Source organism: Antechinus flavipes, chromosome 6, assembly GCF_016432865.1.
Source record: "Antechinus flavipes isolate AdamAnt ecotype Samford, QLD, Australia chromosome 6, AdamAnt_v2, whole genome shotgun sequence".
Classification (NCBI taxonomy): Eukaryota; Metazoa; Chordata; class Mammalia; order Dasyuromorphia; family Dasyuridae; genus Antechinus; species Antechinus flavipes.
In genome coordinates, this window is record NC_067403.1 from 155,018,886 (window position 1) to 155,046,519 (window position 27,634).

Sequence of the window (27,634 nt, forward strand, 5' to 3'; positions counted from 1 at the left end):
TTTACATTTAAATATTTCTAGGGAGACTGACAAAATAGATTTTAAATATAATTCCACATCTGTAAGGGACTCTTCAAAAGCATCATATTTCAAGTGTCCTCCCCCTTCCCATATTTCCACTGCATGTGGAATAAATAATCTACTCTGTTTGTTCCTAGATAGGGAAAAAGAGATCATTCGGCAGGCAGCTCTCCAGCAGACAAAAGAGATGGATCTCAGCGTGGTCCGACTGATGTTCACAGCCTTTCTTCCAGACAGCACAGGCAGCTTTACAAGAAGACTAGAGCCTGTGGTTTCAGACGCAATCTATGACAGCAGTAAGTACACATTCCCTCATGTGGTTCCATATGTGTAAATCTCACACTTCTTTCAGAAATATTAGTCTTCCTTAGTGGGTGAATTCATCACAGTTGATGGCACAGAACAGTCTGGCAGTAGATTCTGTTAATCCTCTTAGAGGAAGAAAGCACTATTAATTTTTCTCTGGAATCCTAATGGAATGGTGTGAGAAAAGTAGTTTTAAATTCTCTCCCTTCACTTTTTAACCAACATGTTTTTGAGACCATATATTCAAATGAGTACTTAAGAAATGTTTATGCAGTTGAAATACTAAGAATTACTTAATTGTCTGAGGAGTGCATTTCAATCAAGCCAATTTAGTCTATAACATGACATATAGAGGCCACTTTTGGACAAGTTTTCTTTCTTTTTATTTCCCCCCAGAACCACACTGTTCACCCGGTTGTTTATATGATCTAGGTGCAAGCTATGGTATCCCCCAGGCAAACAGATATGCCAGCTAAATTCATTAAGAGACTTGTAAACTTATAAAGATTTTGTGGCACTTGGGCTGAGTAGTAAAATCCTCACCCACAAATACAGACAGATTTCTCTCATTATTTAAAATGTATTTAAAGGGAACTTGAAGGTTTCTAAAAAGTGAAAGACTTCTCTATTACAGATCACCATATAGCACAGCTGGGACCAAAGAAGGAAGCTTTGTATCGTACTATTTACCACACTGAAACCTTTGCCCTTAACCACACAGGATCTTAATTTAGTTTGAGGGAAAAATAACATTTGTTTTCCTTTACTCAAAAATAGGAATTGGCAAATAGTTTGACTGAATTTTTTCTCTCAATAGTTTTAAGATTCTATCTATCTTAAAGTCCTGTCACGCAAATGATACTGTATCTCAGCACAAGGTCAGGTGAATAGTTGATATAGTTTATTAGATATTGAGCTTTTAGATGTAACAGTGGATAGTGTTCCAGGCCTGGAGTCTTCCTGACCTTGTTTCAGACACCTAACTAGCTGTATGATTCTGAGCAAATCATTTTATTCCTATTTGCCTCAGCTTCTTTATCTGTTATATGAGCTGGAGAAGGAAATGGCAAACTATTCCAGAATCTTTGCTAGGAAAACACCAGATGGAGTCACAAATCAGACATGACTGAAAAACAACTCAGCAACAAAAGCTTGTTGGTTGATGAATCAAAGATTGAATTGAGAACCATATACCCAAATGTTCAGAACTTGTCCAAGATAAGGCTTGGAACAAGACAGCCTCTTAATATAGTGGAAAAGTTCTATCACTCTCTGTACCTGCAATCTTCCTCTGTTCCACTTTATAGGTATATAGTGGGAATTATAAATTAATGCATTTCCTAATGCTTAGGTACTTGAGAAATGCTTATTAACTTGATTTAATGTCCAGAAAATATTTTCTTATCATTATGAAAATATTTTAGGTAAAGATATCTGTTGAAACACCATTCTTCTTGAAATGTATTGATCTATTAGAAAAAAAGAGCTTTGCCCCACTTGGAGCCTTCTGAAATGTAGGCTAAATTGTGATTTTGTTACTATTCATTTTGCCAACAGAAGCCCCCAATGCCTCAAACTTGAAGATTGTAAGAATGGACAGGACTGCAGGCTGTGTTACTGGAGGAGAGGAGATTTATCTTCTTTGTGATAAGGTTCAGAAAGGTAAGTGCATGTCTAGATTTATAAAGTGGAATATTATTCAGATTGATGGTGATTGTGGGGTAGTTATAACTATTTAGCAAACTATATTAATACTTCTACTTGCAATGGATTATAGTCTACTTGCATCAGATTTATTAAATGGGGTTTGGCTTCTGACAACATCTCACTTGCCACTTGACTCATTTGTTTTTTTTCTTGTTTCCTTTAGAATTCTAGAGTAATGCAAGAATATGTTTGCATAATTTGTTTTTCATCAATAATACTTCAATATATTCTCATCAACTAATTCATTTGTGTGAGACTCCAATCTGGTTCATTAAATATTTGTTATTTAATGGACTGGAAAAAACGCTTCCTATGATTTCCCTATTATAAATAAATACATTAAATTACAGAACACATGCAATTTCTTAACAAATGAGGACAATGATTAGCAAAGACTTGAGTAACTATTTATAGTACTGTGGCTATGGACAGTGTCCCAGCCTACGTCACCTCAAACCCTTTATACAACAGCAGATTACTCCTCCTCACTTGGCTGGAAACTTAGTTTCACCCCATTTGATCCCCTTCTAAACACTAATTTTGGTATCTTCAGAATCTTCATAATTTCTTTTCAGTGTAATTCAGTCAGATTCAATTTCTCATTAAATAATTTAGATTAATTTATCACTTCTGGTTTCTCTTCAATAATCATAAGAAACTACTTTCTCAAAATATACTGGATTTACCAGCTTTTCCCAAATTTTTACTAGAATTCTCTTTAAAGGTTTCTTTATGATATCATTTATACCAGTTATGTTGAGAAAGGGTTTTTCATCATCTTTTCCCTCTCTGTATTCTTTTTAGATCCTCATGGATTACTGACAAAACACACATTTTCCTGGGACTCCATGGGGAGAACTTTATTTTGAGACACCTCCCAATTGACTCTTTTAACTATGCTAAACAAAGTGGCTTTGGGCAGTTTTTTTTTTTAAATTTTCAGTAGTATTTTATTTTCCAAATACATGTAAATAAAATTTTCAATATTATTTTTGTAAGACATTGTGTCCAATTTTTTTCTCTTTTTTCCTTACTTCCCCCCTCTGCAAAAAAGCAAATAATCTAAGAGAGGTTAAATATGTGAAATCCTTTTAAACATTTCTGTACTTGTCAGGTTGTGGGGGAAAAAAATCAGGACAAAAGGGAAAAATAATGAGAGAAAAAAACAAAGAAAAAATGAAAATGCTATGCTTCAATTCATATTCATTCTCCATAGTTTTCTCTCTGGATGTGGATGGTATTTTCTGTTTTGGGGGTGGGGAGGCTTTTAAATCTATTTTCTACATTGAAATTTGAAACTAGGGTTATATGCTCATAGATACCTTAAAACATCCGTTAATTTCACACCCAGAAAAACTTTGTTATTTTCAAAGCTTATGCATTTTCATGCTTGCTAAGAATAAAAAAAAGCAATAAATGAGACTTAGATATATTTCAACACTGTAAATGTTACAGTATGTGACCTTAGTTTTGCCAAAATGAATAGGAACTATTGTAATGCCAGAGAAACTGAGGCAAGAAAGAGATTAGAGAGTTTTTAATATTTCATTTGAGAAGGAGAGAATGTGCTGGGGGAATGTTGCCCCCAGGGCTGATGTCTCAAAGCATCCAGCAGCAAATATGAGTTCACAATGACATATATGTGGCTCAAAGCTCATGTAAATACACAAAGGCTGGGGGCTAGGGAGGGAGGGAGGGAGTTGGAGTTCAAACTCTGGTAAGTGGAATCTTCATCCAGGGACCATCAATCCAGTTCTGACAGATTAGGGGTAGGACCATAAATTCTTACAAATTGGGAGGACTTAAAGGAAGTACCCAACTAGAGCTAGGAAGTCTGAAACTTAGAGATATAGAAGATGTCAATTAGGCATCTGAGATAGGACATCTGGAATCTTATCTTTTGGAATGCCAGATCTCCACAGCCCTAATTTTCTCAGTTCTAATAAGCAGAAAAGGGGGGGGGGGGGTTGCAACCAGGAGGATTGAGGCAGAACATTTCAAGGAACTGAAGCAGAACAGCTGGGGAAACTGAGGCAGAACAATTCAGGGAAATTGAGGCAGGACAATTTAGGGAAACTGAGGCAAGGACAATAAAAGGGAACTGTAGCACAACATTATCCTGCCTCTTAACCACTCCTTTGATGAACAATAATGGTAATAAAGTAGTCATCTGTTTCCACTACAGTGAGAATCACTATAAAATCTTCAAAAAGGTAGAAAGTTATTAAAATTAAAAAATAAAAGGAACTAAAGACAAAGGTCAATATATATTAAGGACTTCAGCAGGTACCAGCATTTATTCCAGAAGTTTCTTGGCTACTGACCTTTACCAGGCGCCTCATCAGAACTCATCATATTCTACATCTAAAAGTAACAAGTGTTCAAAGGTGACATCAAGGTAATAGATTGGCAAGAATTTTAGAGCTAGAATATGGCATGTTTTCCTTTCCAACTATGTTTCCTTCATTTTTAGCTTGCTTATAAGACATCATTTATAAAAATCCATAAAGAAGTATCATTCTTTTATAGATGACATCCAAATTCGATTTTATGAAGAAGAGGAGAATGGAGGAGTCTGGGAAGGCTTTGGGGATTTTTCTCCCACAGATGTTCACAGACAGGTAAAGAGATGTTTTGATATTTTTTGAGAGATATGTCATTACAATTTGATATAGTGTTGGAAATGCTAACTGTAGCAGTTAAGATAAGAAAAAAAATTGGAGATTGGGCATAGTCGGTCAACAAACATTTATTAAGTATCTACAGTTTAACAGGCACTGTGCTAAGCCCTGGAGATAAAAAAAAAACAGGCAAAATAAATCAGAAGTGCCTAGGAACTCACAGTTTAATGCCTAAATGAAACAATTAATTCTTTTGTATATTTCTGAGTAGTGGTTTGGGGTAATTAAGAAGCACAGTGATCCTGGAATAATTTCTGGATTTCAGTCTCAGCTATGATATTTAGTAGTTCTGTGGCCTTGTGCCAATCCTTTATCCTCTTCAAACCTCAGTTTCCTTGTTTGCAAAATTAAGGAAATTTGATGTGAAACCCTTCTTTTATAGGGTCTTTTTAAAGAAAGTGTTCTGTGATCCCTGAGATGCTACTTAAGTGTGGTAGTTATGATGAAATCTAGCCCTTTGTCTTGACAAAAAGAATTGAATTACTCACAAATAATTATTTAAACCCTGTGGCAAAATTCTTGAAATAACTCTGAAGGGGTATTTTGCCCCCAGAAAATCATCAATCATACAAAGAGAGGCAAAATTTTTAAAAATGTGACAATAAAGAGAAAAAAGGTTTGTAGTTTCATGTGCAATCATTTTTAAAAATTATACTGTTATGGAGATGCTTGTTTTATTACATAAATTAAAAATAAAATTTGAAGGAAAAAAAAAGGAGAAGAGAGATTCACTACCTCTGACTCATCAAGGAAGCAACAGGTAGACATACCAAAGATTTGTCATAGAGTCTCCCATGCAGTGGTCTAATGGGGACTTGTATGATTAATGATTTTCTGAGAGCAAAAAACCCCTTCACAGTTATTTGAAGTATTTTGCCACAGAATTTAAATAAATGTTTGTGAGTAATTCAATTCTTTTTGTCAAGATAAAAGGTTAGATTTCATCATGATAATTACTCACACTTAAAGTAGCACCTCAAGGATCACAGAACATTTCCTTAACAAAAACTCTGTAAAAGAAGGATTTCATATTATATTCCCTTAATTTTGCAAACAAGGAAACTGAAGTTTGAAGAGGTAAAGAAATGACACAAGGACACAGAGCTGTTAAATATCATAGCTGAAACTGAAATACAGAAATTATCATTCCAGGGGCACCTCAAACCACCTCTCAGAAATAAAATAGTTAATCATTTTACTTATTCATTAAACTATGAGTTCCTTAACACCATTTATTCATTTTTTTCTTTCATTTATTTTGCGTATCTTTGTTTTTTATTTAATATTTTTATTTCCCTCAGTTACATTTAAAACAATTTTTACATTTGTTTTTAAAACTTTGAGTTCTAGACTCTCTCCTTTGTCACCACTTCCTGCCCCCATTAAGAAAACATATATGTTGTGCAAAACATTTCCATAAAAGTTGTCGTAAATCATGTTGTGAAAGAAAACATAGATTCCCCCCCAAAAAAATCCCTCAAAATCCTTCAAGAAAAATAAAGTTTAAAAAAAGAGAGAAAGTATGCTGCAATTTATATTCAGATACAATCAGATATTTCTTTGGGTATGGCTAGCATTTTTCATCATAAGTCCTTCAGAGTAGTTATGGATCATTGTACTGCTGAGAATAACAAATCATTGATAGTTGATCATCCCAGAACATTGCTATTACTTTGTATGTTGTATATTTCAGTTTGCTTTAATTCATAGAGGGCTTTCCAGGTTTTTCAGAGCATCCTACTCATCATTTCCCACAGGACAATAATCTTTCATCATAATCACAAAGCATAATTTATTCAGTCATTCTCCAATTTATGGGCATCCATTTTTTTTTTTTTTTTGCCCTGAGAAGAGAGCTGCTATAAATATTTTTGTGCACATAAGCTCTTTGTTTTTTAAAATTCTCTTTTGGGATTCATAGTATTATTAGGTCAAAGGATATGCAGGATTTTATAGCCCTTTGGGCACAGGTTGTATCTTTTGATCGTTTATCATTTGGGCATGGCTCTTAATTTTTTTTTTATAAATTTGACTCAGCTCTCTCGAGAAATGAGACTTATCAGAGATATTTGCTTCCAAATTCTTTTTAATATTACTGTTGCTAACTATATTTTCCTCCATTTATTCTATTCTCTCTCTTTTCACCCTGTCCCTCTTCCAAAGTATGAAATTCTATAATGTACAATTTGCTATTCCTTTTAAATATATAATAAAGTTATCATGTGAATTTCTTTTTTCCTTTTTTTTCCTTCCCCTCTCCTCTAACTTAGAGATGATTGTTATACAAAAATATGTATATATGTAAAATCATTCTATACATCTATTTATCAGTTCTTTCTCTGGATGAAGATAGCATCTTTCTCCATATGTCCTATGTAGTTAATTTGGGTATTTATAATAGTCAAAATGACTTAGCTGCTCAAAGTTGTTCTCTTTTAACAAAATGGCATGCTTGAACCTAACAATAAATATTTTTTGTTGTTCAATCATTTCAGTCATGTCCAACTCTTCATGACCCCATTTGTGGTTTTCTTGGTAAAGATACTGGAATGGTTTGCTATTGCTGTCTCTAGCTCATTTTACAATTGAAATCAAGACAGAGTTGACTTGCCTGACTTGCCCAGGATTATAGAGCTAGAGTCTGGGCTCATATTTGAATTCAAGTCTTCCTCACTCCAGGCCTGGTGCTCCATCCACTGCACCATCTAGCTGCCCTATAAATGTGAAATTTGCTAAATGAAACTTCATTGAAAAGTCTTTCTTTTCAGAGGTGGTCTTCCATCTAAGGTCTTCTTCTAGTTAGTATGTTTTATCACATCATGAAAAGTCAAAAAGGTTGTCCAAAGATAACTTAGCATATGCTTTAAAGCTGAGAATTTGGGAAGCCCAATGCTGAAGAATATTGATGAACAGTTATTGTACAGGGAAAAGAGGACTATACTTGAAGTCATGACCTGAGTTTATTTCTTTTTTCCTGTGTAATCTTGAGTAAATCACTTATCCCCTTGGAATCTCAATTTCTTCTGTAAAATGAGAAATTTGTACTGTGTGACTTTCAAGATCTCTTCTAACTTTTGATTTATTATCCTATCAGGACAGAAATTTTTAAAAATGTCATAATTGTTTCAGCCTCTTTTACCAGGTGAAGTTAAAGGGCATAGACATATAACATGTTATCAAGTCTTCCACACTCCTCTCCCTGCAATGAGAAAAACCCTTCTCCCAATGAGGATTTGTCTGGGTCACTGAGATCTTGACTTGTCCAAAGTCACACAGACAATGTGTAACAGAAGTAGGAGTGGTAATCAGATCTTCCTGAGTCTAATGCCTGTTTTCTAGCCACTATATCACACTGAATTTATCCCAGTAGCATATTAGAGCATGTGAGTCTCATGCTATTTTGGGTAGTTCTGAAGTGTAACATACAAAAGTGTATTTGATTTTTAGAGTGGTACCTCAAAGGGAGCTACCCTTTTTCTCTCTTTCCTTCCCCCATTTCTTCCACAACTAATTATTTCAGCCCTGTTAGAAGCAGTTATAGCAGGCTGTTGAGGCTGATATGGAAGAGGATCATCTTAGAGGTGTGAAATTTTTAATCATGAGTATGACCAATTTTAAAACACTGTGGAAAATTGAACAATGCAAATTAGACTACATTGATCATTCAGATAGCTTTTTTTTAAATCTAAAATGTAATTAGAGACAGAGAAAGAGAAAGACACACACATACACACACACACACACACACACACACACACACACACACACACAAGTCACCTATTCTTATCCTATATAAACCTGGATCTTTCTAACTTGCAGTTTGCCATTGTATTCAAAACTCCAAAGTATAAAGATGTCAATATTACCAAGCCAGCCTCTGTATTTGTCCAACTTCGGCGGAAATCTGACTTAGAAACCAGTGAACCAAAGCCTTTTCTGTACTACCCAGAAATTAAAGGTAAGTAATTTTTGTCCCTTGCAATTATTTCTCTAAGACATATAAGTATAATATCTGTCAGCATAGTTTCTTAATTAATAATCCCCTGGAACCAGGTTCATTTTCCAGAGAAGAAATAAAGAAATGCTATTTTGGTATTCTATATTTTAATTTTATTTTAATCATATTATGCTGTCCAAGCTTATATGAAATTTTGCTATGCTCATATATTCATCAAAAATTACAATTGGAGATATATCAATGGGAAAACTCTGTTAATTGTCCCATGGAGAAAAAAAATTAGGGAAATATTAGAAGCATACTGTTAAAAATGCTTTTGGAGTTATTGTTTTAGAAAATTCTCTTATGGGATGTAGATATGTAATAATTATTTTAAGGAAATAATCAGCAAACATTTCCTACTAAATGCAAGATATTGTGTTAGAAGTTGGAGATGCAAACAAAAATGAGCAGACTTTGCCCTTGAGATGCTTATGTTCTATAGGAAGAAATGATATATACACATATGTAATAACGAAAATATATAATTCATTATTTATTACATATGCTATATATAATATAATAAAATACAAAATAATAAATATATAAATAACATAGTTAAAGAATATTGCAAGGAAGATCTCCAGTCCCTTGGGTAGAATTCCTGTGGCAAATTTTGGGAAGGACATAGAGGACAGTCAAATAGACTAGACAGTTGCATTCAGTGCTTTTGGAGGGGATATCCCAAATTGATGAGATTACAGGTACATTTGAGTATGGAGTTACTTATATACCCAAAACAAATTCCAGGTAATTTTAATGGGGCAATAGAAAAGAGAAATGGGTGCACTAGTAGAAGTAGTTATCAGAAAAGTCCCTACATAGGAAGGAGGTGACATTTTCTTGGAATTATTTGGGTTTTTAAGGTAACTAAGACTCCAAAAAGCAGAAATGAGGAAGGTATACATTCCTGAACCACAATCAGTCCGTGCAAAAAAACATAGAGAAAAAAGAAATCCTGTGTAGGAGAAAAAGCAAGAGAACTTTTTTGGGGGATGAGATAGCAAAGATAAATACGCATTCTCCATGAATTAGTACAAGGTTTGGTCTTATTTCATATTTTCGTAAATTATCTGGGAGAGGAAGTACACAGTCAAATTTCCCAGTGCGCAGATTATATTAAGCACTTCTGGAGAAGGAAATCCAAATAGCTAGCATTGACTATGTACCAGGTACTGTGTTAAGGGATTTACAAATATTAGCTCATTTGATTTCATTGAGAGGAAGCGCTCATTAGATTGTGTAACTAGGCAGGAAAGGGAAAGGTGAGTTAGATTGGAGGAAATGTAAAGAAAGAAATTATTCATTTTATACCATTAGGATAATGGATACTTGGTTTGGGCCTTTGACTCATAATTGTCAGGAACTCTCAGTGAGAAAATTCCCATTTCCAGACATACATCAAAAACAGTGTTATGTCTTAGAGAGATGCCTGGAATTCTCAGAGGTTGTTGGTGATTTGTCTAATGTCTCTCATCTAGTATGTGTCAAAGGCTATTTATCTTCAGATTATATGACTGCTATTATATTCTGGGAAATAGACCAGAAAGTTATTTTCAAAAAATCTGAGAAGACATTAGGCTGATTGGTTAGTGACAGGACTGTGCTTTATTACAAATATATATCCCTTGTGTGTATGTGCATATGTGTGCACACTTAAATACAAAACCCAAAACAGCATCCTATAATGGCACAAAATCTTACACATGTCCTTGGAATATTGTGTGTATTTTTGTTTGTGACCTTAACATATAAGAAAAATAGACAAATACTAGGGAAGGTAACAAAAATCATAAAGAGAATAAGGGGAGTCATCGTATTGAGATTCATTATATGAATTCTTTTTAATTGTCAATTATTTGTTATGGAATTTAATAATTATAGTGAAGTTTATTGGTAGAGCATTCATTTTATTTTTTAAAATTGCTTCCAAGTTTCCTATTTTCAGACAAAATACATCTGATAAACAGCTGTGTTTATGAGCTAAATGAAATGCATAAGAAAATCCAAGATCTTACTTTGGTCTCCATCTGTTCTTTCGAATTTACTGTGTGATGGCTACTTCTGTTTTGGTCTTCAGTCTTCTCTACTTCTCTGATCAAAGACCAGGGCACTATGATATATATAAACAGTAACTTCTAAGATTTAAGGGGGGAATCAACAAAACCATTAAAAATTGTGAAATCGCATTGAAACTAGTGAAGTGAACTTCCCCAGATCCAAGTTCATTCATTTCTATAATTACACATCATTGAAGTTTCTACAGGTGGTGTATTTCCTCAAAAGTTTACCAGCCCTGGCTTCTCTCCTTTTGAAGCAATCCTTTAAAATATCTGGGCTTGGTTTTAAAAATTATCATCAGCATTGCTTGATGAGTTAAGAGACCAAAAGCTAATTTTCTGTTATGGTTAGATTTGTGCTTTCTCTTCTTCACTTGATGTGTTATCATATGCCATCTTCCTTTTTTCATCTCATTCTCCCATTTTTTTTCCTAAGGATCTTCTTGATTATTATATTATAATATTAATTTTGATACTATTTCCTGGAAGCTAAATTTTTTTTTCAAATTTATTTTATTTGAAGAAAAAGAATAAGCAAAAACAAAAACAGAAGAACAATATAAAACAAAGCGAAACAAAACAAAAGAGAACATTATCATGTGCCCAGCAGAATATCAAGGAGGATTTAAAATATATGACAACAAATACCAATTTAAGGGAAAAAAAAATATATATGTATATATATGTATTAGTAGAAGAAATTACATTCATGTGTGTCCATCTTTTCTTTACTTCTCTGTAAATTGTTCTTTTGTTCTTTGCTGCCTACCTTATTTACTTTATTCTTTTCCCCCCTTTCATCTTCCCCCAACCCCTAAGAAGGGTATAGTTAAGAAAAAAAAAAAAACCAAACATATATATATATGTAGATACATACACACACACACACACATCTCCCTTTCATCACCACTCCCACACCCAAACAAGCTACAGTTTAAGAAAATATATATTTTATCCCCCCACCCAGGGTTCCTTCCCTTGAATTCTTCCCTCACCCTTTGCTTCCCCATCTACCTATCCCTCCCCCCTTGTTTCTTTATAGATTTTGGAGGATGCTATATCCTCCATGGTGTGTGTGTGTGTGTGTGTAGTGTTGCCTATTGAACCCATTCCTGATATGAGTAGATTTTCAGAACTATGAGCCCCTCTCTCTCCTGTAATGTCTCTGTGTCTATTCTTCCTCTGCATTTCATTTGTATAACTTGATTACCTTTTTTTTTTTAACTTTTTTCTTTACCTTTTACTCTGCCAATCTTTCGAGTTTACCCTATTGTTGATATAAATCTTAAGCATAAAGTATACATTTCCAATGTTAAAAAAAATGACAATTGGTCTATGTTTAAACCATTCATGTTGAGTTCCTTAAAAATGCTCTTTGATATTGGTTCTTATATATTAAATTTTCTCTTAAATTTGGGTTTGGTTGATAGAAAATCCTGAAAATCTGCAAGTTTGTTGAATGTCTGTTTTTTCTCATTGAAAATTATAGATAATTTTGCTGGATGTGATATTTTTAGCTGCAGGGCTAGTTCTTTTGCTCATCGGTGCAATTGCAAGACCTACAGTCTTTTATTGTAGTTGCTGATAAGTCTTGTACAATTCTAATTGTAGCTCCAGCATATTTTAATTTTTGTCTTTGTTTCTTGTAAAAATTTCCTCTTTTATCTGGGAGTTTTGAAGTTTGACAACAATATTCCTATGTGTTTTCCACAAAGGATCTCTTTGAGTTGGTGATCAGTGGATTTTTTTAATCATTTAAGGACAATTTTCTAGCATTATTTCCTGCATTATTGTGTCAAGGTTCTCTTTTTGGTCACAACTTTCTGGCAATCCAATTATTCTTATATTTTCTCTTCTTGATCTGTTGTTCAGTTCTATTTTCTCATTCTTTATATTCTGTTTTGCTATTTTTTGGTCTTTCATAGCTTCAGTGGCTTCCCTTTGCCCAATTCTAATTTTTAAAGAATTATTTTCCTCTTTGAGATTCTGTACCTCCTTTTCTAATTGGCTAATTTTTTTTTCATAATCTTCTTGGTTTTTCTTGCATGGTTTTATTTTTTTTTCTTTAGTTTTTCCTCAATGTCCCTCATTTGATTTTTGAATTCTTTTTTGAGTTCTATAAATTCTCTCTGGGAAGGGAGCCATTTCACATTACTCTTTGGGGTAGATTTTTTTTTTTTTTTTTTTTTTTTTTTTACTAAATGTCTTCCTTTGAAGAGGAATCCCATCTTCCCTATTCCCATAATATGTTTCAGTAGTGGGGTTCTTTCTTCTTTACTGGTTCATTTTTTAAAAATAAAAACTATTAGTGTAAGTACTTCTAATCGTGGGATAGGGGTGATGTCTCAAACTTCCTTTCAGCTCTCCACTATGATCAGGAACCCCAAACTAAGAGCTTCACCCTCCTGCAAGTGTGCACAGCCAGCAGTGCCCCAGCCTACTGCTTCTGGATTTACCCAGTGTTGGTTCCTTCTGGCTCAGGGACTCTTCTCCACCTCATAACTGGGCCTGGTGTTCCCAATCAGCCAAAGTTCACTCTGTCTTCCCTGACTCAAGCCCCAACTCAACAAACAATTTGGGAGGTGAAAGTTTCTGTGGTTCCTTCTGAATTGGCTCTAGCCACACCCAGCTAGCCTGTGGGATCCCCACTTGACGTTTCTTGGGGAGCTAGCCTAAAGGTTAATTCCCAGCCAGATGTCTTTCTTCAGATCTTGTAGAGCTGAAGCTATAGCTGTAGGACCCCTGTTCTGCCCCAAATGTTCTTGCTTTTTTACCACTCTGTGTTCTCCCTGAAGTGCAAATTAGTTCTATTTGTGGGAGAAATGAGGAGAGTTTGAAATTTACCAACCTATTTCACCATCTTCCCAGAATCCTCTGAGGATAAATATTAAAAATGAAAGATTTATTTAATTAATTTCTTATTAACTATGTGAAGGCACACTTCACCTTATATCATTGCAATAACTTCCCAAATGTCTTTAGTTTCTTCCCTTTTCATTTGCTCCATTTCTACCAATCTTCATAATATTGTAGATCTTGACTTATAAGGAAATCACAGGAATCATTTACTCCAATCTTCTCATGATGGATGAGAAAACTGGCTTATGAAAGTTATGACATGATTAAGGTTATGCAAATGGCAAGTGTGTGCATTTTTTAAACCCAGGTCCTCTGAGCAGTCTACAAATCTGGTTGATCTTTCTAAAACAATTTTTCTTTATCTTCCAATCTATATGCCTTTAATGTCATTCAACTGAATGTGAAGCCTCCCTATTCTAATTCTTAGGGAGCCCTCTCTTCTAAATTCCTATATTGTCTCTTCAGCTCACTTGGGCTTGTGTTTATTTTTCTTCTCTCTGTAACTGGATTATAAATTTCTTGGGGCCCACATGTTGTGTGATGTCTCCTTATTTTCCTGGCACCTAGCACAGTGCCTTGCATATAGAAGATAATAAGTACCATATTATGCTTTGAAAGGAATAGGAATCATAAATCACAATTGTAATTTTATTGTTTGGTCCTTTCTGACTCACTGTGACCCCATTTAGGATTTTCTTGGCAAAGTTACTGAGTGATTTGTCATTTCCTTCCCCAGTTCATTTTCCAGATGAAGAAACTGAGGCAAATAGAATTTATATAGCACTTGCTACCTGCCAAGTATCAGACCAAGGACTTTACAAATATTATCTCTTTTGATCATCACAAAAACCTAGGAAGTTGGTGCTGCTATTATAATTATTATAACTTTTACAATTAAGGAAACATGCAGTCAGCTTAAGTGACTTTCCCAGAGTTACACAGTCAATAAGTATCTGAGGCTGAATTTGAACTCAGCTCTTCTTGATTTAAGGCTCAGTTCCTTGTGCACCACCATGCCATGCTGCAAATCTGCATGGAATATTTAATAGAGAACTGGGTTCAGATCCTGTCTCTATCACATAGGTTGGGCAAATCATTTAACTCCTTAGTGTCTTGTTCTTTTTTAAACAGTTTAGTCCCATTCATTTTAGTAACTGGGAAAGTTAGAGAAACTCTTGCAAGAAGAGTTGGGGACCACTGTAGGTCCTTTGAGTATCAGTAGGACTTGGGTGTGTACTTTCTTGTGGTATCACTTTATCTATTGCACAATTTGGTTACTCTTTGGAACTAATATAGTGCTTCTTGAAATCTAGTGTCTATTCTCTGTAAGTACTTTCAATTTCCCTTTAAAGTATTTAAAAATAATATTCAGGGTTGATATTCTTTTCGTGGCTCCTGGTATCAACGAATTTAATCTTTTTTCCCCCTACTTTGGTTTCTCTTCTCTTTTCTTTGTTTCTCTTTTTTCAAATACAGATAAGGAGGAAGTCCAAAGAAAACGGCAAAAACTCATGCCTAATTTTTCGGATAGTTTTGGTGGTGGGAGTGGCGCTGGAGCAGGAGGAGGAGGGATGTATGGTGGTGGCGGTGGAGGTGGTGGAAGTGGAAGTGCTGGCCCAGGTAAGAATACTATCTAGTTTCCTTATTATTAGTTTTCATGGAGACCATCTTTCCCTGTCTCTTATGTCCCAATCCAATTTATAGAAAATCCATGTGTGGTCTAGAACAGTGCTTTTTTTCAGTATATACCTATGTTTTTAGTACATATTTATGTTTTTTCCTCTTGATGAGGTCTTATTTTAGGTATGTATAAATATATTTATTTATTTATTATTTTAAATAGATGTTTATTTATAATATGTTATGTATAATATATAAATATACATTTATATATTATACATAAATATTATATTTAAGTATAATAAATATATTATTTATTATATTATCTATCTACTTTTTTTTTTTTTTGCAAGGCAGTTGGGGATAAGTGATTTGTCCAGGGTCACACAGCTTAACAGTAAGTGTTAAGTGTCTAATGTGAACTCTCTACTTCAGGGCTGGTGATCTATCCACTGCATCATCTAGCTCCCCCAGGGCAGTGAAAATGTTAAGCCTATATTTGGATTCATTATTTGCTTGTAGTAAAAATGTTCTTTTCCTACAGAATAAGGCTATGGGTTAAATTAGTGTGGCAATCTGAATCTCATTCTATATTCTCTTGTAGTCTTCATGCAGTGTAATGGACCAAAGATGTTTGAGTTAGGGCTATTATATCCTATCATTAATATGTCTTCTTAATTATTCAAGAAATGAGTCAAGTCATCTTTCCCTTTCTCCTCCCTCCACATACATACATACATACATACATACACACAACTCACAGGTAGTAAAAGGAAAGATAACTCACAATTAACGTTTTACAATATTTAGAGTTTTTGTTTTCTTCACAACAATCCCATTAGGTAGGTAGGGAGGAGCCCAAGAGTTTCCCCATGGCCACACATCTCCTAATTAATAGAACAGTAGAAGATCAGAAATTTTGTGAAAATAGAATTCTGTCCCTCCTCCAAAATTTCTGAAGCTTTCTGACATAATAGAGGCATACATTCACCCCAAGCATAAGCCTTGTTACTAGTGGAGGAGTCATGTCATTGTTAAATTTTGACTAAAAAAAAAAAATTATAATGGGACATTTTTTGTTTCCTTTGTCTTTTTAGGATATGGCTTTGCTCCCTATGGATTTTCTTATGGTGGAATTCCTTTCCATCCTGGCACAACCAAGTCTAATGCTGGGATGAAACACGGTAATGAATGCTGGGTTTTGCAATGTTAAAGGAAGAACCAAAGATATGGGTGTGTGTGTGTGTGTGTGTGTGTGTGTGTGTGTGTGTGTGTGTGTGTATCCAGAAACACCAAAGGAAAAAAGGTGTTTATAGTTTACCACAATAATAAGTTTTCTACTCACATCTTGAAGAGTTAAGTGAATACAAATGAACAAGATATTTTGCTGAAAGCTGTATTGAAGTCACATTATTATAGAATTGGAGGGAAACATGTAAAGGACTGCTTGCCATCTGGGGGAGGGGTTGGAGGGAGGGAGGGGAAAAATCGGAACAGAAGTGAGTGCAAGGGATAATGCTGTAAAGAAATTACCCTGGCATGGGTTCTGTCAATAAAAAAGTTATTTAAAAAACAAACAAATAAATAAATAAAAATTAAAAAAAAAGAAAGAAAGAAATTATTGAGGATCCAAAAGAGCTTTTATTTATGCAGGTTCTGTCTATCCATACTTTCCGTATTATAAGTTAAAATTGATCACCTTAAAATACTTGTTAATACTTTAAAAATAATAACAACCCCATGACATATTAACATACATAAAATTTTATGGGAAAGAATCTAACCTTTTTTTTCTAGAACAAAAAAATAACATTTTGCTGAGAAAAATGTCATTATTTTACTTTTTTTTTCAAATTTCTCTTATATTTGACAAAATAGAAGAAAAGTAGATTCTCATCTTTCTATAATCAGACTGCTACAATTATATGTTGTTCTGAAGTATATGAAGAAAGTCCAACTCCTGCATAAATGTAATTGGTAAATGAATATTTTAGTTGGCAAAAAATATTTTAGTATTATTATGTAAATAGTTTTGCCCTTGCAGATCACTGGATAGGTCCTTGGGAACCCCCAGGAGTCCATGGGCCTTACTTTGTGAATTGCTGAACTATCTTGTTTTTCAGTCTTTTCAGTCAAGCCTGACTATTTATGAGCCCTTTTGGGGTTTTCTTGGCAAAGATCCAGGGATGGTTTACCATTTTCTTCTTTAGTTTATTTGACACATGAGGAAACTAAGACAAACAGAATTAAATGACTTAGAATCTGAGGCTAGATTTAAATTCAGGTATCCTAACTCCAGGCCCCAGTGATGTATTCACTGTGCCACTTAGCTGCATTGAACATTCAGGATATACTTAGGCTATCAGTAGACAAGAAGGAAAAAAGATAGTTATCTGGGCTTTAAAAAAAACTTTTTTTTCTGTTTTTACATTTTTTTTTTAATGATGACAAACATGAATAGTCAAATATACAAAGAACAAATAAGGATTATCCATAAACTTCTTTGCACATTTTTTTTTTACTTTAAAAAGTTCATTTACAATTGATAGAAGCTTTTAACCTCTTAAAATAACAATGATTTAATTTTAAAGGTTACAAAAATAAAATTAAAATTGTTGAACAAGATGTTGCTTTTTTCATAAGCATTTTTAAAAGTCTGTAAATAACTTTTTTCTTCTCCATTTTTGGTGGAGTCCTTAATGTGATATGTTAACATATATTATAATTGGAGCAATTGATTAGATTGAGAACCAGCTAATTTTTATTCATTACTTTTAGAAACTCTAGACTCCTCATATGAGCAAGACCATGAAAGTTGCGACAAGAGTGATGACAGGGACTCTACAGTACTTTCTGAGAAAGTACTACAAACCACAGAGCAAGAAGATAAATCCAGAGTCACTGGGGAAGATGAGGTTACTTTGACGTGTACAGTAGGAGTGGAGGAGGAAGATTGTAGGTTGCAGGGTGAGTGATAAGTAAATGATTAATCTTTATTGAGGAGGGGGAGGTTCTGAATAGCAAGATATATCTTGCAGCTGATTAAAAAGTTTTATTTGCTGTTTTTTAATGTTAAGATCAATTGACATGTTAATACCTAATTTAGCATATCTTGTAAAAATTTTATACTCTATGGACGCACTATAGAACATATATATTGGGTCTTTTTTTCTATTCCATTAGTACTGTCAGCAGCATTTTTTTTTACAAGTGGAACAAGATATATTCCAGAAAGATGTGTCTCATGATTTTTAAAAGTTCAGAAAAGATTTGCCCTAACTTTCCTTAGCAGCCCACTGAATTGTTTTAGAAGTAGAATCACAAAATCTGGAAGTAGGAATCTTTTATTCTAACCTAAAAAAGTATAGCACCTCCAAAAAGTTGTAATCCAGACTTGAATAAAGATCTTCAAGGATTGGAAACTCACTGACTTCCACAGAATCTTAGGCAGCTGTGATTATTACATCAAACCTACATCTGCTGTTGCAAACTTTTAGAAACTATCACTCCTAGATCTATGTTCGGGGCCCAAGCAGAACAAGCCCAATCCCTCTACCACATCACAGATATTCAGAAATTTGTAGATAACCTCCATATTTTTAAATTTTTCTTTCCACTCCTCCACTTCCCCAAAGCTCCCCAATTTCTTCAGGCCAGACACACTTAGAATTCTCAACCAAACTCAGGCTTAGTTTTGTCTCAAAACAAAACTGGCTTAACAACTTTATCTAGATGATTATTTCTGCCCTCTGCTGAAAATACTAAGAACTGCTTAGAATCTGTGATATTTCTAGGCTATTTGCCAAAAGGAAATAAATTGTAAAAACACTAACGACTCATGGAAACTGTCTTCCAAAGGCATATAAATTACATGTTTTTGCTAGGCTATCCCTTTCTTTCCTATAATTTCTGAAGGAAGGGACCCTACAGAGACTGGAAATCCAATTTTTTTTCCAGAGAGCAGTAACTTTAACCTTTAATACATACCAAATCTGCCTTAGAAATTGCTGCTAGTAAAATCTAATGAAATATTGACCTTACTAAGAGATTGATTATCCATCTCAATCAGAGCCCAAGATGGTTTGGGTTTTTAAGCTGAGAGTTTTCATCAAGAGTGGAAGAATTAGGATCAAAATAGTAGATGGCTCATTTCTTAAGTAGGCACATCTCTCTGGTTCTCTCCCTCAAGTATTTTTTCCCCTTTAATAAATACTAGATTGAATCCTCAGACTTATCTATTTTTTAGGATTGTTGACTTCCATGCTTCTTCTAATGTAAGCCCTCAAATCCTTGCACATCTCAGAGAGAAAGTAGGTTAATTGGTTAAAAGTTTCTGTGGGTTGACCATTTGTCAAGAATAGTAATTGTGTGAAATAGGCCCAAGTACTGTATTATGACTGTTACTATCAGCTTTTTGAAGGAGACTACTGATTACCTTGCAGGTGACCTTTTCCTAGAGAAGGCCATGCAGCTTGCTAAACGACATGCTAGTGCTCTCTTTGACTACGCAGTGACTGGCGATGTGAAGATGTTACTAGCTGTCCAGTGCCATCTTACTGCAGTTCAGGATGACAATGGGGACAAGTAAGTTGGACTGTATAGAGAACAAGAAGTTGGGGAAGGGGAGAAGGAGAGAGGAATGGACCTAGAGATGGCAAGAGATGCATCAAGTTGTCAAATGATGCATCAAGTTGTAGGGAACATTCTGAGACATTTAGATAACAATTAATAATAGCCAACATTACATAATGCTTTAAGGCTTGCTAAACACTTCACTATTGTATCATTTTATCTTTACAATTCTGGAGGTTGGTACTATTATTACCCCCATTTTACTGGTGATAAAACAAACGTTGAGAGTTAAGTGACTTTCCCAGAGACACAATTTAAACTTGGGTTTTCCTGTCACCATGTTCAATGCTCCAACCATGGTACCACTTGGCTATCTAGATTTAAAAAAGGAAAGCAATATATCCCAAAAAGATTTTAAAGAAGGGAAAGGGACCTGTATGTGCAAGAATGTTTGTGGCAGCCCTCTTTGTAGTGGCCAGAAACTGGAAACTGAGTGGATGCCCATCAATTGGAGAATGGCTGAATAAATCGTGGCATATGAATGTGAATATTATGGAATATTATTGTTCAGTAAGAAATGACCAACAGGAGGATTTCAGAAGGGCCTGGAGAGACTTATACGAACTGATGCTGAGTGAAATGAGCAGGACCAGGAGATCATTATATACTTCAACAACAGTACTATATGATGATCAATTCTGATGGACCTGGCCATCTTCAGCAATGAGATGAATCAAATCAGTTCCAATAGAGCAATAATGAACTGAACCAGCTACACCCAGCGAAAGAACTCTGGGAGATGACCAAGAACCATTACATAGAATTCCCAATCCCTCTATTTTTGTCCGCCTGCATTTTTTATTTCCTTCACAGGCTAATTGTAAAATATTTCAGAGTCCGATTCTTTTTGTACAGCAAAATAACGGTTTGGACATGTAAACTTATTTTGTATTTAATTTATACTTTAATATAGTTAACATGTATTGGTCATCCTTCCATCTAGGGGAGAGGCGGTGGGGAGGAGGGGAAAAATTGGAACAAAAGGTTTGACAATTGTCAATGCTGTAAAATTACCCATGCATATAACTTGTAAATAAAAGGCTATTTTTTAAAAAAAAAGAGTCATCACCACAAGAAGGGAAAAAAAAAAAAAGGAAAGCAAAAGAAGACCAAGAGGCTCTGTCAAATCAATCACCTCACTCTTCCCCTCGCTATGATTGACGTCTTCATCATCACTACATAGAAGTGTCTGAATTAGACCAGCCTGCTGGGAAGTAGGACTGAAATGCATTCTATAGAGATCCATTCCTTTATGAGAAGTCTTGCCTCATGTATTACACTGATTGTTGGCAGAGTGCTCACTACCCCAGACATTGTTTCCAAGTAGGTCCCATGGTGAGGTCATCCATTTTGTCCCAAGGTTGAATGAGTTCCTCAGATTTTTTTTTAAATGGACCTTTTTGATGATCCTTCAGACACACTAGCTTGTAGTGCCCATTCTTCTTAGCTCAGCCCCTGGGCACATCTCTTGGGGCAAAGGCTTGGTTTCCTTTTCTAAAATTTTCCATCCTCAGGTCACCTACTTTTCTTTAGGTTATTCCTCTCTGTTAGCTACTGTTTGCAGTATCTTCAACACCACTTTGCCCTCATTGGTGTCTTTTTTTCTTCTAAAAACATTTTTTTCCTAGTCTAGCCACAAATTGTTCTCATTAGACGGAGTTTATACTGAAACATTCTTCAAAAGACTACAGAGAAATTATTAAACTGATCTTCTTAAAGCTACTGTTCTGATCATATCCTCCTCCCCCTCCTTTAGTATACTTCACTGGCTCCCTTTTACCTCTTCTCTGTTTAGTGTTTAAAGTCTCACCATACCCCCATGCTTCTAACATTTTTCTTCCATATTACTTTCTTCCATGTACTCGATGATTCTCTGACATTGACCTGTTCCTCCACAAAACACTCTCTCTTCTGACTCCATGCATTTCACTGCCTATCCTTCGTGCCTAGAATTCTCTCTCTTCACCTTTGCCTCCTGGCTTCCTTGGATTTCCTTCAAATCCCAGCTAAAATGCCTCCTACAAAAAAAAAAAAAAAAAAAGCTTTTCCTAATTCCATCTTCTGTCACTGATTATCCTCAATTTATCCTGCAAATTTCTTGTCTGTAGTTTATAGTTATTTAAATATCATTTTCACATTAGACTGTGGGCAAGGACTGTGGCATTTTTTTGCATTCCCAAGAGTTTAGTATACTTGGCACATAGTAGGTGCTTAATAAATGTTTATTGATTTAATAAGTAATTATGTTCTGTTGCAATCATTGCTTTTTTCTATGCTGCCTTGATTAATGGTAAGTGTATATGTTGATTTTTCATACTTAAATCTTTCCCTTGGTTTGACCTAGCTAGAGTATTTGGTTCATGTCATCATGATAGCATCTGTCAAGAATTCCTATACACAGTGCATTCTATTTCTGCTCTTACTGTAGTTTTAAACTTTGTCTTCATCATAACTGGCCAAACTCCATGAACTCTCTTTGGAAATAATCTAGAGAGGAGGCCTGTGATGAACTATCACAATTCAAGAACTTTGACTAAAATCCGAAATCAGCTTCATCACTAAGATGGTTTTTCCTTAACTTTGGTTGAAAATGAAACAAATCCTTAAGCAAACAATAACCTGGTATTCAGGCAATCAGAGATCAATGCTCTCATTCCTTGCAGTACAACCAAGGATGTGGTATAACCACTGACCTTATTATTATACAAGAGAATTCATACAGCCTTTCTGTCTAATGCCACAAAAACTTGTATGCCAGAAACTTTAGTGCAAAATAATATATAATTCAAAGAGAAAACTATAAAAGAAGGTAGTGTTTTTTCTAGTAAACTTTTCAGAGGAAATCATCATAATAAGAAAATCTTTGTTAATGAAAAGAAAATTTTATTAACTGCAAAAATATGAAAATTTTGCTGAATTAAAAAATCAGAAGTTGAGGTATTATCTACAAATTGATTCCTATGAAATAAAATATTTTTACAATCACAAGGATGGAAAGGAATTTTAGAATTAGAAAATTATTTACTATCACTATTTGGCATATTTTTTTTCATTATACCATTAAATAAAGATACATTGAAAAAAGAAAAAGCAATGGCTGCTGGAGAAGTAGAAAGCTGTATATATTATAGGAACAGGGGAGACCAGGCAATAAGATATGTTAAAGTATGTTGAGAATCCTAAGAAAACAGGTGATGAATTCCTGTCCTTATCTACACATAACCAATCTGAAGGATTTGGATGACTATTTAGAACAGCAGCATCTATCTGAGCACCAGAGTTTGTATGACAATATAGAAGAAGAAAAAAATAATTATTTTCTTCTTCTTCCTCCTCCTTATCACCATCATCATCATTAGATTAGAAAGTTGAGGTTCATTCAAAGAGAATGATTTGTAGTAATAGATACAACAGACATCTCTTCCTGTTAACATAGCTCATTTTCCTTAAGCTTTTTTCATCTTTAGCTAATTAACAATGTGAATTTTGTGGTCATGAGTCATCACATGAATGACAAGAGAAAAAAAGAAATCAAAACTCTTGATCATAGGAAAATCCCCATAGGGAGGGAAAATTACTTCTTCTTTGAAATACACATGGAAATTCTTTAGGAAGTTTTGGAAAGTATGACATTTTTAATGATTTAAATGCATAATATCTTCCCCAGTTTTCAGGTGTTGGTAGAAATCTTACAGCACAGTATCTCAATAGAATATAATATCATTTTTGTGAAAATATTTTTCACATAATACAAGCCTCTCCCTGCCAATTTTCAACCTGAATATGCCAATATTTAATCCTGAATATAATTTATTTTTAAGTAACATGTCTGAGTAAAATGCCCTTGATTCAAAGTTAAGCTGGATGGGTCTTTTCACTTCTTAGCTATCATGACTTCTTGCTATGTGATATTTTGGATGTTGGGAGCAACTTTCTCTATTGATTGGTTGTTGTCCTTCATCTTCATAGAAGATCAAAATGACATCACTAGATTAAGTTACAGTGTATTCGACTATGGCTGATCAGACCAGTATGAACCCAAAATGCTTTATCATAGATTGAGCACAAAGAGTCCATGTGAACATTTGGGGTGGATTCTTTAAATTTGCACATCTCCCTTTCCTTCTCAGCTATTTCAATTCTTCTTTGCTAACAAAGTGCAATTCCTTCTTTGATGTGGGCACACCATGCTTTGCCAAAATCTTTCATGTCATATAATCAAATTCTTCAGACAGACCTTGAGAGTGTCCTTTTTCAGACATCCTTATGAACACTTACCTTGTGTGAGTTCTCCAAAAAGTAATCTTTTAAGCAAATCTATATTTGGCATTTCCATTGGAATTGCACTCTCAACAGTAGAGAGCCCTCTCTAGTACTTTGTATGGAGCAGATGTCTGTTCTTTTGAACAGGGGTTCTTCACCTGGATAACCATATTTTATTAAGACTTTAATTTAATTAATTAATTAATTTTAATTTAGTTTTTAAATTGTTAAACATGGTAGAAATATATGTAAATCCTATATATATATATATATATATATATATACAATTATCATGTCACACAAGAAAAAAAAGACAAGTAAAATAAAATGCAAGCAAACAACAACAAAAAGAGTGAAAATGCTATGCTGTGAATAACACTCAGTTCCCATAGTCCTTTCTCTGAGTGTAGATGGCTTTCTTTATCACAAGACCATTGGAACTGGTTTGAATCATCTCATTGTTGAAGAGAGCCATGTCCATCAAAATTGGTCATAGTATAATCTTCTTGTTGTCGTGTACAATAATCTCCTGCTTCTACTCACTTCACTTTGTTCATATAAGTCTCTCCAGGCCTCTCTGAAATCATCCGATTGATCAGATAACAACCATTCTTGACCATGAACTTGTTTTTAGCATTTTGGTAACTATATTTCAAAATAATTAATTATTTTATCATTACATGTTTTATTCTATATATTTTCAAAACAATACTAAGAATCCCTAGGTTTTACCAGACTGTAACCAGCATGAATCTTTGGATTAGGTTGCTTATATCCAAGTAAGGAAGTGTGCTTCCACATTGTTAATCAGGAATTAATTTAATACGTCTTATATTTTAACATTTCTTCTCCAGGAAAATTGGCATTACTGAGGATACAAGTATACTCTTAATAGTTCAGTTTTCTTCTTCTTCTTCCATTTTCTTTACTTACAATATTGGCTAGGTCATTATCATTGAATGGCATCTAGGTCTAGCATAAACTGGACACTCAAAAAAGATTACCAGGGACAAATATCATCTTTTTCTTAGGAAACTTTTGATTTCTGTACTTATAAAACATTAAATATGAACCTATTAATCCATTATTTGATTTTCCTCCCACTAATTGTTTAATGTCATTATCTTTACATTTTAGTGTCTTACACTTAGCAATCATCCATCTTCATGCTGAATTGGTACGGAACCTTCTAGAAGTGATATCTGGTTTGATTTCTGATGATATCATTAACATGAGAAATGATCTCTATCAGGTAAGCAGAAATGTTCGTTTATATTAAAAACTGATTTTTTTTAATTTAAAGTTGGCTAAAGAAATTTCCCAAATTACAAAGCAATATAGGAATGTCCAGACCCTATAACATGAGCCATATTAGACTTTGAATAAATTTCATCCAACAAATGATTTGATTATATGTTCTTTGCATTTATCCCTATATGCACTTACAAAACTTTCATCTAACAAATGATTTGATTATGTATTCTTTGCACTTATCTCTATATGCACTTATAAAAACGTGGCAAATCTTTGAAAAGTCATTAGTATTAATTTTAAAAATTAAAAAAAGCTCATTTGCTCCATGAAAAAGAACCTTTTTATGTCTGGAGAAGCCATTATTTTCATAGAAATTGTGACACAATTAACTTTAACATCTTGGAATGAAATAATATGGCTAGTTTGTTGGAGCAGTGGTAGAGTGTCAGGCCTGAAATCAGGAACATTCAGCTTTCTGAGTTCAAATCTGGCCTCAGACACCTATTAGCTGTTTGACTTTTGGCAAATCATTTCATCATTTTTGCCTTAGTTTTCTCATCATTTCTCAATTAGCTGGAGAAGGAAATGGCAAGCCATTCCAGTATCTGCACCAACAAAACTCCAAATGGGGTCCCAAAAAGTTGAACATCTCTGCAAAATAACTGAATAACAACAACGAAAAAATAGTTCAAAGAATCCAGATTTAGAGGCTTTGTTTTTATTTCAGAATATTGGAAAAGGAAAATAAAATATGATAGGTGCCTTGTCTTACATACATTGTGTCACAATTTTAATGAGAGTAGAGGAAGATACTCTAATCCTAATTTAAACCACTCTAGATTAAAAATCTTTAGGTAAGGCAGTCACTTAACTATCTGTTCTTTGTGCTTTTGTTAATACTTTCACTGTGTGTTTAGGAAAGAAAGGAGAAGAAAATTTAGCAGTCAGTAATATAAAAAAAAAAAAAGCATAAGATTATTAGGGGGGAGGGGAAGATTGAAAGTCCAGATAAATTTGCATAAAAGATCAAAAATATTTAGGGTTTTAAAAAGAGTGCTTCAAATTATAACTATCTGACAAAATCAGATGATTTCAGGAGAAAAGGTTGTGTCTCAAAAAATGGAAAAGAAAAGGAAACCAAAGAAAAAGAAAAAAAAAAGAAGCTCATAAGATATTTTAGCATCCTCAAAATTAAGTGGGTCATAAAAAAAATTGAAGAGTACATTACAAGGGTTTCTAAAATCCTTTGTTTAAATATATCCAGAAGGTGATTCTAGCTGGAGAATTAGCGGATCCACTTTGACCATACTACACATCACCATAGTACTATGAACACTGTTATTTTGGTAGTATGTTTGCTACCTCCATCCATAAGAAGAAAACACTACCCACCATTCCATGCCTAAGAGAAAGGTCTTCATAGAAATGGGCATGACCTTCTCTACATGTTACGGTGTTTCTCCCATTCTCTTCCTTCTCTTGTTATCTTTCTCTATCCTAATGTTGCCTTCTTTCCACCTTTTCTCCTTTTTTGGCCCTTTCTCACTTTCCTTTTGCCTTTTTCAATTGTCTCCTCATCCTTTCCCTTGGCTAAATATTTCTCAAGTTTAGGTAAGGCTCTTGCTCTGAGCCAGAATATAAAGTAAAGATTTTTGTTGTTGGTTTTGGTATACTAATTTAATGACGTTCCCAGTTCTTTATTTAAAAAAAAAAAAAAACTATTTCCCTATTTTAAAACAACAAAAATCCAATAAGCTATTTTTGTGTGCCTCTCAAGTGATGTATTTTCCCCGATGATAGGTCATTGTTTCTTGAAAGGCAACAAGTTCTGCACTCCTGATTTCTCAACATATTCTTTCTTTGAGTGTTATGCTGAAAATAATAAAGGAACTGGTCTCTTATGACACAAAAAAGGAGACTGAAGTAAGGGATTCTCCCTTGATCCATGACTCATAATTTGCAGGAGGGCTCACATGGTGAGAGCTTTGGTGTGGGCCTAATTTTAGATTTTTTTTTTAAATTTAGCTAGGGCCAAAGGTCACATAGCTAGTGTCTGAGGCCAGTTTTAAATTTATATCTTTCTTATTCCAATCTTAGCACTCCATCCACTGAGCCACCTCATTGCCTCAATTTCAATATTATGTCTGATTAAACAAATGCAACTTTACTTCATTTTTAAGGGTTATCAAATAAACAACCTTGATGAGAATATGTATACTTAATTTTTTTTAGTA

The 27,634-nt window shown here is 34.2% G+C and overlaps 1 protein-coding gene across 2 annotated transcripts in view; it reads left to right on the plus strand.

Annotated features, from left to right (window-relative positions):
* Positions 1–27,634, plus strand: part of NFKB1 (nuclear factor kappa B subunit 1) — a 161,833-nt gene that overhangs the window by 117,331 nt on the left and 16,868 nt on the right. For both annotated transcript variants that reach the window (XM_051966185.1, XM_051966186.1), the window contains exons 8-16: positions 159–317; positions 1,885–1,989; positions 4,564–4,655; positions 8,535–8,673; positions 15,108–15,251; positions 16,349–16,435; positions 18,030–18,218; positions 19,694–19,835; positions 25,284–25,398. In XM_051966185.1, the coding sequence (XP_051822145.1) occupies positions 159–317; positions 1,885–1,989; positions 4,564–4,655; positions 8,535–8,673; positions 15,108–15,251; positions 16,349–16,435; positions 18,030–18,218; positions 19,694–19,835; positions 25,284–25,398 (1,172 nt within the window). The remainder of the gene's footprint in view (positions 1–158; positions 318–1,884; positions 1,990–4,563; positions 4,656–8,534; positions 8,674–15,107; positions 15,252–16,348; positions 16,436–18,029; positions 18,219–19,693; positions 19,836–25,283; positions 25,399–27,634) is intronic.